At 40.9% G+C, this 14,692-nt stretch overlaps 1 protein-coding gene across 1 annotated transcript; it reads right to left on the bottom strand.

The window, feature by feature from the left end:
* Window positions 1–327: 327 nt before the first annotated feature.
* LOC145660118 (alpha-1-antitrypsin homolog) lies at window positions 328–1,573 on the bottom strand. Its single transcript, XM_081724092.1, has 2 exons — window positions 883–1,573; window positions 328–787 (listed from the first exon to the last, which is right to left on the bottom strand). Exons 1-2 carry the CDS (start codon window positions 1,559–1,561, stop codon window positions 513–515), a joined length of 954 nt encoding a protein of 317 aa, XP_081580218.1. The 5' UTR covers window positions 1,562–1,573; the 3' UTR covers window positions 328–512.
* Between the last annotated feature and the right edge of the window lie 13,119 nt (window positions 1,574–14,692).

Below are 14,692 nucleotides of genomic sequence, written 5' to 3'. Positions count from 1 at the left end.
ATGTAACTTTATATTGTGTCATATCAAGAGAGGCAAACCTAGAAATTCACTTTTTTTTTTTTTTTTAATTTGAGGCTCAGAGTGCAGTCAAAATTCTACTGGATATTTAAGATGGGCAGTCTATTAACAATATTTCCCACACTCATAATGTGACACTCTAGACATGACAGCATTTCTCCACATACCTTGGAAACTGCCACCTTGGCCCCCTTACTGATTCCAGAGAAGTCTGCACTGTCTGAGAATGCATTAACCATTCCCATGTCCTTCAGAGTGTCCCCAAGACAGGAGGAAGCAGACACTGAGAACTTGGGCATATACAAGTCCAAAGTGCTGGAGAACAGACATGGTCAGTCATGCAAACGCACTCTTACATGGAATAGCATAAGCAAAAATATTTATTTAATACTTTTTTGTCATTGGTAACCTTGTCAGGGAGTAAAGGTTTTACTTTGTGGTAGTACTTAATATGTATAAATTAAAGTATATTTTAAAAAGCATTTCATGATACATTACATTTTGTGGACTTTGTCCTTCCAGTACTTGAGGTGATCCTTACTGATGTGTTTCTCCACCTCCTCCATTTTTCCCTGGTCAGGCAGGACGATCATCATGGAGGCGTTTCCATTATATGGCAGCATGATAACAGACGTAAAGTTGCCCTGGTCATAGTAGAAGTCATATTCACCATTTCTGTTCATCATATCCACAGACACTGTGGTGTTCTCATCCACATGAAAGTCACCTTTGCTGGTGTCCTCCACTTTAAAAGCCTCTTGCCATTTACCTGACAGAGTGAAATACAAAACTGGTTACTGCAGTTCAGGTGAAATACATGAAAAATTATTTAATCTCTAGTGGGATCTACTTGTCTACTCTTACCTTTGAAATACATATAGTTGATGAGCATCATCACAGTGGCAGCATCCAGACTCTTGACCATATCAGTGATCATGTTCTTGGTCTTTTTGGCAATTAACTTGTTGATCTCCTGCACAGCGACTTCAGGTATGGAAAAGTCCACACTGAAGGCTTCACCTTTGTAGAAGTGCTGGATATCTTTCAGAAACTTGTCTTCAGGCTTGAAGCCTTTTTGTACAGCTGCAGCTCCTCCTATCTCCAACAGTAGGGCATCCTGGCTGTGGTCCAGCATGTGGAGAAGGTGCTCATAGCCTTCATTGACCTGATCAGCTGTGAGAGCACTGTAGTCCAGGGTGCTGAAGATTTGTGAATGGGTATCACCTTTGGCCCCCAGGGCCAGCATGGATAGAGCCATGAAGATACTCAGAGGAGAGAAGAAGATATTCTTGCCCTGGGTGTCAGGACGGCTGGCCAGCTTCTTGTAGAGGGAGAAGGCAAAGTCTGCATTGTGGGGTGAGAGTTTGTGGCAGGGTTTGTCTTCTCCATCGTGGTGGGGGTGGGCTGCATCGTTGCCATGATGGAGATGTTGATGGTGATCTGCTGAATGGTCATGATCATGATCCTGGTCCTTGATGCCTACAGTCCAGTCCACTGACAGTATGAGGACAACAATCAAACAGCACTGGACCTTTCCCCACATTTTAACACCTGCAGAAGCACTGCACAGATTTAAAATGTGTCACATTCAGGTTCATTTAAACAAAACTATTACATTAGAAAATAGTCAACACATGGATTTTCATAAGAGAGGTATATACGTGATAGCCTTCATGGAGACTACTTCTGAGTCTAGTCTTTAATTCAGTTTTTACATTTTTAAAGATGTAATAGATCACTGTTGAAGTGTTTGCCATTTAGTTCAAACAAGATCTGAGGAAATAATTACTTGTATCTCCAGAATATCAGTCATCTTACAGTACATTTACTTACCATCCACGTCCTGTCAGCAGTAAACTATTGGGATTGAGTTCATACATTTTATAGCCTGTTTGGTGTAATCTGAGGTCAGTCCTTTAAACATTAACCACTGAGGGGCTGTTTCAAATAGAGCAGGAACATTGCACAGCATTTATCCTTTAGTTAACATTACTGATGCCAAAACCGTGTACGCTGGCATCGTTACCTCTGGTATTGATTCCTGTGAGGCTGTGTAGTCTCATTCCAAACTCAGCTGCTGCGGTCTTCGAATACACTAACTGATCTGTGTACATAAGTGCAGTTCTTTTTATCAGCTATACAGGATGGCAGTCTTTTTTCATATTAGCTAACATGTACTTAGTACTTTCAGAGCTCTTTGTATTCTCGGTACCACTGACCTCTCTGAGAACCTTCACACAACTTGAATGATTCCTCGCCATCGCAAGTTTTGAAAGCTTTTTGAAAGCACACATTTGGCCACAAAGCACATTTCAGTCTCAGGTGTATGCATTTTTATTTTAGTTATTTACCTCATATTTCAATTTAAGCCTGTATCATTAGCTCTGCTGTCATCATTTGTCATCGGGATCAGCTGCAAACTCTCTCTGAGCCTTTATGTGGTTTAAATGCATAGACGTACTGTAGCATGAGCTGATGGTGTAACATTTATTTGCCTTTACAGAGAAAAAATGCATATAATTATATATTAAGATAATTAAGACAATATTTTGTTTTATTAACTCCAAACATCTTTCACTGGTTAATGCTGGTTATAATTTTGCTTCTTGAATAAAGTGCATAGATCTTGTTGCATTTCTAGAATCATGCAAGGCAGATGCATGACGCACCAAACCCTCCACTGAGTCACCAATGTAAAGAGAAAGATCGAGACTCTACGGATCCACCTCGTTTGATACGAGGAATTCCTGATATGCCCAACGTAACTTAGCGTGTAAATCACACATAAGGTTAGAGTGACAATAGTAAGACATCTTAAGTGACATCACATTAATATCAATCCAAATGTCGTGGAAAGGGAGATATGTTTTACAAACGGTTGGTTGTCCACATGTATTTTTTTTACTGCATCTCCTCACATCCCTCCTCTAATCAAGCCCTTAATACAGTTCTGGATTTCAAAATATTACTAAACGTGTGTAACTCGTGGAAGGTGGAGGGCGAACACACGTGCGTAGTACCATCGTCTCTGACATGCGAGTGAGTGGAATCAAAAACAGGAGAAAAGAAACTATAGACAGAACAGTGAAAAGGAACAAGTTTAATAAACACCAGGAGAACACAATACAGGACAAAACCAAGGAACAAACAAAAGAAGAACAGGCTAATCAGGGTGAGGATGAACACTACGTAAATTAGGGAAATAAATATTTAAGGAAAGACAAACGGGAAAACAACGAAACATAAAACTAAGACAAGCGAGGGAAGAAGAAACAAGGAAGGGGAGCAAACAGACCAGGCTACTTTAGCGAGACTAAAGATAAGAGACAAACACAGGTAACAGAACTAAAAGGAAAAGCACACAACACTATCGTATATGAAAATGCTAAAGAAACCTAAACAGAAACGAAGCAACGGGACAACACCTGACGCGAAAAGAGAAAGCAACGTAGACGAGAGAACAGTGAGAAAGTACAACGGACGAGGGAACAGAATAAAACAGAGAGAGAGAGAGAGAGAGAAAGAGAGAGAGAGAAAACAAGTAAGTGGTTAGGTAGTCATGGAAACGGGCTGCGCTCCGGTCTGTGAGCATGACATGCCAACCCATTATGTTTTACTGCCCCTCAAAGAAAGCAATCTAGATGTGGAGCTGTTGAAGTATATTGTTAATTTTATTCCAAATGGGAGAACAGCATTGTGCACGCAGTGAATTTTGATTTTCAATTCAGTTCCAGCTCACATGGAATTAAACCCCTTATATGTTTTATTTAGCACATGATTCTATTGGTAAGGTTATGAAGCTTGTCTCTGCAGTGCCTGGCATGCCAGTATTACTGAGATTTCTTATGATCATGCTCTTAGCTAACCTACATACAAAGAGTCAAATGTTCAAATGTTGTGTCCAGTGTTCATTTGATCCCAAAGTTAGCTGAAGAGTATTTGTACTTTTTCTGCTATTCTAACAAGATCAGGCAAGCAGACTTAAGCTTGTGAGATTTTTTATTGACTTAGTAGATTTGGTTTGGCACAAGTTCAGGACATGAGCTGAATAAACTGTTTTGTGAACTCTGATAGAATAAGAGGTCTGAGAGTTGGTACCAACTTCTGTGGAAAGTCCTTCATGGTCAGCCAGCATACATGAAGAGCAAACAAACTGGAAGCTTGTGTCATTACATTTGTCTCCTTGCCATGTCTGTTTTGTACATTTTCCAGTTCCACAGGATTCAGTGATAGATGTGTATGAAATGATTGATTAAGAATTCGAGCAGGAATGCTAAGGTTAGATGTGACTCTAATTTACATATTACAGACCTCCCAGTGGAGCTGACGAGTGCCTGATGGAGCTGATGTCTACCTGGTGGAGTTAAATTCTGCCTGGTGGAGTTATGGTGTACCTGGTGAAGATGAGGTCTGCCTGGTGGAGGTCCACCTGATGGAGATGAGCTGCACATGGTGGATTTGAGGTGTGCCTTAATACTACTTAATTGAAGCACACACAAATTGTCACAGCATGTTTATATTTCCCCCTAAGATAATGTAAGAGAAATGATAAACATTAACTTCCTGTCACACACTTCACCTTTTAGTTAACTGTTGGAAAATCTACTTATATTGTAAAACATTCCTTGATGACACTAAGCAGTAAGTAGGAATCTTTTTTTTTTCTTTCCCATCCTGAAGGTACTAAGGAGATTAATCACACTATTTGTCTTTTTTTCCCCCCTAATTCACAGCCCCAATCCACAGGAAAATTTCCCCAGTACAATTTTAGCTTCAACAGTTTTTTTTGGGAAGGATCAATCTGGCATTCTCTTGATTTTTGTTTAAGGTAACATTAGCTAATGTTACTCCCAGAGTGTCCTTTTTAGCAAGAGGAACCATATGAATCAAAATAATGATAACTCAGGATATGACATCATACACATCATAACTGATAATGTAACATCAAACTAATGACATCATCACATAATGTAAAGGCAACCTGGTGAATTTTATGTAGAATGTAACATATAGAATAAGTACTCTGAGTTGTGTTAATTGTGTAACATTGACTTAAACTTTTTGAGATGTTGAGAGACACACCTTGAGAGAAATGTTAGCACTGAATATATGTTTAGCACACAATCTTTAGTAAATCCTTCATACAAAACTGGAAACTGAACAGCAACCTCAACAAAAAAAGAACTAAGATTTACTAAATGGCTCCATTTGTGTTTGTCTATGGTGCTGAAACTAACTCTGTAATTTCAGCACCATGGGCAGCAAGCAGGCTCTCTAGGACTTCAGAACTATCTCAGAAGTGCTTTGCTTCACTTAATAATACCTTTGTGCACAAGTGACTCAGTCTCTCTTACAGAGTAACTGTAAGGAGAGTGAGCCCTCTGAGTGAGCCCATGGTCACACACACTTTCTTTAGTTCCTCTACACCCTTGTGGTTTCCCTGACCCCCCTGCTGTTCCTGAAGTACTCCTTTCCTGGACGACAGGCAACTCACCCTTTCCATCACATTTGACAGCTGTAATCACGCACATGGTTCCTGTTATTCAGCTCTTGTGTTCTGTCCTCTCAGATCAAGAGACACACTAAAGTTTAGCAATTATAAAACTCAGACAGATGGATAAAGGGTTCAGGAAAGTGAGAACAGGTTTGTGCTGTGTCAACACTGGGCACAGTGGACTTAAATAAAACATTGAAATATCTTCTGCCCGAGCTGTGATTGATTTCCAGAGTTGCACCACAACCATGAATACAGATGCATGCGTTCTTTCACAGGTGAAGAATGTACAAAAAAGGAAGGAAGTGCCAGTTTCTGTCTGAAGAGTCAGACAAAGCAAACAAAGAGAAACTAAGAATGACAGAAGACAATGAAAGAAACTCAACGTAACAATAACTGTTACAGCACTTAAAAAAGGGGGTTTAAAAGGAAAGAAAGAAAGACATAACGACACAGGTGACACAGTGACTGAGACGGAGCACATGCGACCTGTGCGTGGCATGACACAACAGCAAAACACAAAGATCCTTTAAACAAAAGACACAATATAAACAAAAGCCACGTGGTAGCTGCCACCGTAGCCAGACGGAGGGCACCGTTACAGTCTCCCCCACCAAAGACACGCCTCCCAGTGGTCATGGACACAGACTCGGAAGGTGGAGCAGGGAAACATGGCCACACCAGTTTGTTTCAAGTGCTAATAAAATTTCACTAGTCCAGTTGATACATGTACATATTTAAGAGTCAGGTAACATGTAAGATATGATCAGGTGTTGTCCTGTTTACCAATTATGAATTATGACAATTAATTTTATTTCACAATTCCCTTTGGATTCATATATAAAACATTAAATCAGATGCATTTGTTTTTGTCTACAAACTCACAGACCCTGTGTCCCAAGTTGTCTCTCTGTTTCTAGTAAAGTGGGTTGTGAGTATATAAAAGTATGTGTGTTATTTAGAAACCATGCTGTAGCATTGTAGCATTAGATATGATCTGAAAACGTATTGTAAAAGTTGATAAATTTGATAAAGACTTGGTTATTAGGCTACCAATTTATCAATTTATCATTCTGGCAGTTATTTTTATCAGGTGGATTTTACAGTTTATATATATATATATATATATATATATATATATATATATATATATATATATATATATATATATATATATATATATATACACACAGATATCTATGCACTAAGACAAATAAGCAAATAATCATAGTTAGTAATCATTACCTGGTGACAGTAAATGTTACTTCTTTAACCAAATAAATCTTGGCGGTAACAGTACAGTACAATTTACATTAGTGCAATAGATCATTATGCCTTTGTAGGAATAGGCACTGTATTTACTCATAATCAAGAGAATAGAGTCAAAATGTAGGATAATCAGCTGAGTTCTTATGAGTTTACATGTAAAAAAAAAAAATTCAAACCAACAATTTACAATCTAGTAAAAACTGCAATCTAACATTTTACCACTAGGTGGACCCATGCTACAATTTTATGTAAATCATATGGCAACACTGGGATTATAACATTACAAATTTCTTATCAAGACTTATAATTTATTTGTAAAAAGTCAAATTTTCTATAAGACTGATGTTTTTTATTGACTTACATAATTCATACCTTTAGCCTGTACGTTATTGCATGGACCAGGAAAAGGCTTTTGATATGCAGAAGCTGAAAGCAACAGTACATTTGTGGTGTGAGTAGAGTTCACAACTCTAGTGGTGGAGTGACATTCTTACAGAGTGAAGACCAGTTTTTGTCCAACAAACACGTTACTCCTGCAAACAAATTCCATATCAAATTTGAAACTGAACCACACTACTCGAGATGAACATGTGCAATTAAAATCCACCCTGACTTATGTTTCATGCACTGCACTGTGTATAAAAATAATGTTCTGAAATTAAATACTCCTTTAAACATCTGTTCAAACATTTTTAAAAGTCTCAGGTAGCCAGTTCTGTGGCTGCTGTAATTCCACCTGCTGTTGTAACAGACACAGTTGTGTGTAATGTCACGAGAGTGAGGGGGGCGACCGTCACCTTTCTGCTCATCTTCTCAACACTCCTTTTTCTTTGTTAACGCTGTACGGTGCTTTGTACTGTTTCCTTTACGTATAAATACAGTGATGGTAGCCGTGTGACCTGGCTTGATGTGGTCCAGGAGAGAATAAAAGTCTTTCAGATTGTCCACACCAGTGTGTGTGTCACTCCATGTTAACTCCACGCATCGCGGTTACCCCGTAGCACCTTTTCCTCATTCCAAGTAAGAAGCGTTACACTGTTTTCATTAATAAGCCTCTGAAGTACTTTGGGGGTCGTAGTGAATTGAAATGACCAAACAGCAGTGAGGGAGGTTATGTTGGATCTCACCCCCTGAGCTTCTACATCATGTCTCTATGACAAAGGACGGAGTCACTTAACTAAGAATGAGACCGTCCTCACTGACAATGTGAGAATATCTGATAGATCACTGAATGATAAGGAAGAAAGAGGACGTACCACATGACAACTTACAAAACCTACCGCATCTCTATATTTGGTGTGTGTGTGTGTGGTGGTTAGTTTGTCAGAGTTTCATCTGAATACACTTCTTCTCCACTATAAGTGTTCTTGTGAAGTCATTCAGTAGACTGTATTGAAGAGTGTGTATGGTGTGTATCAGCAGTCCTGCTGTAGCTGTGTGCAGTGTGTGTAACTCAGTAAGAATGCAGGTGTGTGTTTATCTGCTCCTTGTGCTCCACGCTGCTGATGGTGAGTGTTACCTTCTCACTACAGGTGTTGTCATGGACCCAGACTCGGGAGGTGGAGGAGGGAAACACGGCCACACCAGCACAGTTCACCGAACAGTGCATGACCACACCATCCTGTGGGAGGGATGCAGCAGAGCCCAGGCACGGGAACACAGCACCACCTAGAGCCTGGGGCATGTTAAACACCACATCACCCAGGGGCAGAGCATGGTAAACATCGCTCCACCAGAGCGTAGGGCACAATAAACACAATGCCATGTAGGCCCAGGGCACAGTAAGTCCTCAAGATGACACTGTTTCTCATGGTGAGACCAAGGTTTCTGTCCTATAGTGTAGTGGACAGCATACAATCTACATAGTGCAGCTTTCACTTTATTTGGAGAATTCAGTCCATGATTGTAGACATTTAGTTAATAATCTATAGACTGTCAACTTGTTTATTTTAGCTTTCACTTTAATTGGACATTCCAGTCTATGGCTGTATATGTTTAGTCGATAGTCTATATAACATCAGTTTGTTTGACCAACAAACACGTTACTCCTGCAAACAAATTCCACATCAAATTTGAAACTGAATCACACTACTCAAACTGAACACGTGCAACTAAAATACACTCTGACTTATGTTTCATGCACTGTGGGTAAAAAAAAACCAAACAATGCTCTGAAATTAAATGCTCCTTTAAACACTTTTCACACTTTTTTTTTTAAAGTCTCAGGTAGCCAGTTCTGTGGCTGCCGTAATTCCACCTGCTGTTGTAACAGACACAGTTGTACAATTTTTTTTTTCCAATTTTTTAGTAAAAAGATACATTATAGGACAGTGCCAAACTTATGAAACACTCTCACCCTCATCCTGTGGTTCGGTGACGTTTGAAGCTTCAAGCATCATTAGTCACGTGTTATTAGTAACTTTAGTGCTAACATTAGTGGTAACAGTAACTGATACAATCTTCCGGACACTGTGTGATACAAGCTTCGATGTCTTAGTATCAAACGTTCCATCACAGTTTTATTGCTTCTGCACAGTTCCTGTATCGTTGTTCTCCTTTTTTGGTGTTCTGTTTAGTCAGTGTTTAGTTTGCATCATTTTGTTACTTCTGACGTTATGTCTACCTGTTTTGGAAATGAAGAACTTTTGTTTACACATGTGCGTCTGCCCAGAGAACAGAGACTGTGTCAGCAAAAAAAAATCTGAGACGGTCCACCCCAACTTTAAGTGTCTGTCTAACACTGACAAACTGCCCATCCTACTGGGCGAAAAGAAGAAAAGCAGCGCTTTAGCTGGGTGATGCATATCTGCCTCCCATAAGATGAGGGACAGTGATTAACCCACCCAAACACACACACACACATACACACACACACACACACACACACAGACTATATTACCCAGTTTATAAAAGTTACCTAACTATTTATCATTATTAACTATTTATTATTATTAACTATTTGTTATTATTAAGTATTTATTATCAACTTTTTATTATTATTAACTATTTATTATTTTTCATCCTTATTATTTATTTATTTTCCTTTCTTTTCACTTCTTTGCTTTTACTTCTTCTAATTATTATTATTTCAGACCAATTATTGTTTCTCTTCAAGTTCTTTTATAACAGAATTCTTAATTTCCATGATTGCAAAGGTTGTAATGTTGTGTAATGTTCATGTTGTAATACCGCTTTGGCAATACTATAGTTGTATATGGTCATGCCAATAAAGCTTACTGAACTGAAATGAGAGAGAGAGAGAGACAGAGAGACAGAGAGACTCGACCCAGGAGCCCCTAATTCATTCACTCTCAGAAAACGACTGAAGGACACACTGCACCTACAGAGCCCTGCAGCTTCAGACGTAGCCAACGTATCACCACCGCTGACAAACAGAGAACTGAACACATCTGCTTGGCCAAACTGTACATACATCAGTTCTGTAGTAGAAAATCTAAACTTGTTAAATACATAACAGCCCTGAACCCTCATTACTTATAACTGATCACACTTTTCTAATCTTGCAGAGGCTCCATATAAACCTGTAAATCCTCCTCCAGTGGACACTGATACAACAAGTCCAACAGCTTCAACTAAACCTACTACTACAATGACATCTCCAACAGGTTAGAAGACATTCAGTACATCATCTACCAATGGAGGTAACACGCATCGGTTTAACGAGTGTGGGGCAGGATGCAAGCATGAGTTATCTTTGATGTGGTTTTTAATGAAAATGAAAGCACACGTGAACATACCCACCCCAACGTGCAGCTCCTGAAGTGCGTATCAGCTGACAAGCGAACCCGAGGCCAGTGTAACATGGCAGGGTCTGGCCTGGGGACAGAAACCTTGACAGGGACATCTGGAAAAAGAGAAAAAAAGTCGGTTGGGTGAGGGGTGGAAACAGGACCCTGTGCTGCAACCAGAAACCTGACAGCAGGCTGGACAGGAAACTGACACCAGGACTCAGGGACAGGAGAGGACAGGATTCCAGGCTGGACAGTGGGATGGACTGGAGGTCGTCTGAAAGGAGGTGCAGGAACCTCTACAGGATCAGAATGGGAGATGGGCTGGACAGGGGCGGGACAACAGGAACTGGAACCACAACTGTAATTGGGACAGTTACACAGACAGTAATGGGGACAGACAAAGACAGACACTGACATTGGTAGGGTAACAATGAAAGGTCATGACAGTCCCAGTACAACAGAGACGTGACAGGAGGTGGCCAAGCCACACACATAAAAACACATGCACCCGCATCCATGCACATTCATACAAACAAAAACATACACACACACACAGCTGCTTCAGGATGGCCAGACCCACATTTGAAGGACCTGGAGAAAAACATCATTTTACACACACCCTAAATGTACATAGTGATACCCCCCCCCCCCATGGTTTTGTGGGCTTTAGGTTCTCCTGTGATCCAGCTATAAACTTCATATTTCAATCAGTCAGTCACTGACTCTGGCAGCATGGATGTGGGTGATGTTGATGACATCAAGCAGGTCAGTAGAACAGACCCTCCCACATGACCCTTTTGGTTCCCCCAGTTAATGTGCAGTCTGTGAAAAACACCCGATGGAAACAGTTCAAAATTCCCAGGATGAGGGCCTCTGCCATCCTTTTTGAGTATCAAACAGGCCTTGACATCCATAGTAACCCACAGTAACATGCACACTCTTTAGAAATATAGTCTACTGAATGTTCTACACTTACAGTGGAGAGGAAGTGTATTCAAATGAAATTTTGACAAACTTCTGACCCCAACAGACACACCAAATATTTTTACTACCCTGTTTGGTCAGTTCATTTAACTATCAGTTCAAAGGGATCTTTTCTTCTTATTAATGAAAATAGCAGGTGGAATTAAAGCAGCTAAAGAATTGGCTACCTGAGACTTTTAAAAAGTGTTGAACAGATGTTAAGGAGCATTTTAATTTCAGAGCATTCTTATTACCCTCAAAGCAGTTTGTTAAGCATCTGGATGGTCAACCCCCAGTGAGGAGTCCGGTTTCATCTTTGTGAACCTCAGGTGCCTGGAGAGAAGTCCTGAGCTGCACACAGGACACTGGAACCATTTATCAGAGGATATTTGAAGAGTACCAACAATGGTGTGCAGCTTAGCATTGAAAAGTCATGGAAATACCTACCTGTTCATTGAACATTTGTGGCATCCTCCAGTGTTGTTAATTGAGATGATGTTGGTTAAGTAATGGGTGGCTTGCAACGGCAGTTCACGGCTACCAGAGCGAAGCCACAAGCCGGGGGCTAATCAAGGTTGGTTAGCCTGATCTCCTTCAGGTGGCATCACCCTACATATCAGCTTCACAGAAGCCCCTCTTAAAAAAGTCTTGTTGTGACACACATGTGTTCCATCTGTCAGGGTGCCTCACCCCTGATCAACCTGACAGTCACAGGTTACATGTTGAAATTGTGATTGGTGGGTTGTGGGAGTTGTGGATGCAGTCAAAACCACACCGGGGCACTTGGTGTATTGCATTGCTCCTCCATGCTTTCCTCAGTGTCAGTTAGGAGTTGGTTTATGGGGCAGAGTTGGTGGCTCTTAATGAGGGCACAACCTGATCAGAGTGTGCCAAACAGCTAGCAGGAGGTTGGCTCAAATGGTCTTCCCATCAAAACTTTGAAAGGGGACACTTTTGTGGTTGCACTAGGAATCATATGCATTTCACAAAGAACTGCAGCTAGCAGATTTTTGATCATGTAGTCTGTGATTTCCGCTATGGCTGATGACTGATGGTAATAGCGGATGTGAAACTTTGATGCTCAGATATTTACAGAGCTGATGAGTCATGCAAAACATCAAAGCACTGAAACAGGCAATGAGAGTCAACGTTCAGGATGGTAGATAAAAACAGATGTATTTATTGACACCAGTATGGTTTACAACAAAGGAGTTGCCTCCACCACCACCAAAATAGAGTGTCACCCTCCAAGGATGCCATTTTTTATTTTCTTATGCCTCAGTGAAATGTCGCCTCTCCAGTCTGAGCTCTCCATTATCTTTTCACACTTATCTGCACCATCTTTGCATTGGCAAAAGTACCATTGTGTGTTAATATCTGCTTTGGTCATTATTTACATTCCAGCATTCAGCCCATATGTGTCATATCGCCCGATTCCTCATCACACTATAACACTCAGCAGGCTGTTCTTCACCCAACCCAGGACTCCACCAATTATGAACTTCACGTCAGATCGTCATCACCGGAATATTGAACTCCCCTGTGTACTTGATTATTTAAGCCTGTCTCGAACATTAGGACACTGTGAAATATTGCCTCTAGAGTCCTATGCATACCAAACGCTCTTGTGGATTGTTTTTCTGTGTACCGAACATTGACTTAATGTTTCCCGTTTCTGATTTTTGCCTGCCCCTTTTGGAGTCTGATGCCTGGATTATTTGATGGTCTTTATGGTTTTTTGACACAGACTGTTTTCCCTACTTTTGAGTTAGTAATTATTTTGTGACTGTTTCCATTACCTGTTACTTGTTTATCCGTGAGCGTCTGATTTTGCCTGGTCCACATAAAACAGAATACTTCGCCTCCATGCAGACCGCAGCCTCAGATGCTTTGAAGGAAGCTTTGACCAACCAGGGTCAACTAATCCACCAACAGCACCAGTTGCTTGAGGGTTTCACACAGTCAATGGATACTATAGGCAAGCAACAAGCAGACCAACAAATTCAAATGTTGGAACTAGGACAAAGTCTCAGAGAACTTACATCCCAGCTACAAATGATGACTACTCCTTCTTAGTTCAGTCCCACGCCTGCACCTACTACCGCCATGAGCAGTATCCAACCAACCCTCCCTGTGAGTAAACCCAAAAATTATGGCTCCCCAGACAAGTGGTTTCATGTTGCAATGTTCATTGTATTTCAATATCCTTCTAATCAAGATAAAATTTTCTTCATTACCTCTCGTCTAACTGACAAAGCTCTTACCTGGCGGACTACCATCTGGGCTAATGTATAACTGGCATCTTATGACAATTTTATTGAGCAATTCAAGGCTGTGTTCGATCACCCACATGAGGAAAAAGCCTGTGGGGAGATACTTACCAAATTACACCAAGGCAATCATTCTGTGGCCAACTACGGATGAGAATTCCGTACAGTTGCTGCTGGCAGTGGATGGAATGAGGCGGCGTTGATCGTCACTTTCTGTAACGGTCTCAGTGAAGAGGTTTTACATGAAATGGCTTGCTGAGATGAAAAGTTAGATTTAAGTTGGCTTATACCTCTTTCTATACATCTGGATCATTTCATCCAAGAACAAAAACCATGTAGAACTAGTAGTTCTCGCCATACCTATCCCTCTCCCAGTTATAGACCAGAGCTCAGACGAGAGCAGACAGCGGAACCAATGCAATGTGACTCCAAGATGGTCTCTGTTTTTACTGCGGCTACTTAGAACATGTTATCAGGGATTGTAGTCTTCGACCTAATCGAGCATCACTGAGCCATAGACGCATCAGGCAACCCACGTCAGAAAACAAGATAGAGATCTTGCCACCAAGAAAGATGATCGTTAAGTCATTTTTTAAAACTGTTTATGTTGGGCCTCCTGCACCATCTTCTGTGTTTGCAGCCTTAGTTGATTCAGGAGCTGAGGGAAACTTCATACACACACGTTGTACGGGAATTGGGACATCCCAGTGGAGCTATTACCCAAGCCTCTTCGCCTGGCGGCTCTGAACGGATCACCAGTAGGAGCCGGTTCCATTACACTCTGCACTACATCCATAAAACTTACCACAAACGTACACCACTCAGAGATCATATAAGGGTTGGCACCAGGCCGAGGCCCCCTCCGGCCACCAGAGGGAGGCCCCGAGTCAGACACGCTACTAATCAGGCTTGATGCCCAACAGCTG

The sequence above is a fragment of the Electrophorus electricus genome, chromosome 2, assembly GCF_041902795.1.
Source record: "Electrophorus electricus isolate QZ-2024a chromosome 2, ASM4190279v1, whole genome shotgun sequence".
NCBI classification, from domain to species: domain Eukaryota; kingdom Metazoa; phylum Chordata; class Actinopteri; order Gymnotiformes; family Gymnotidae; genus Electrophorus; species Electrophorus electricus.
Note: the sequence above shows the minus strand (reverse complement) of the source record. Positions and strands in the feature narration are given on the sequence as shown.

Coding starts and splice junctions, on each gene's coding strand:
- LOC145660118 (XM_081724092.1), bottom strand. CDS start 1,561: ATGTGGGGAAAGGTCCAGTGCTGTTTGATTGTTGTCCTCATACTGTCA. Junction 788..882: donor CAACTATATGTATTTCAAAG/GTAAGAGTAGAC, acceptor TCACTCTGTCAG/GTAAATGGCAAGAGGCTTTT.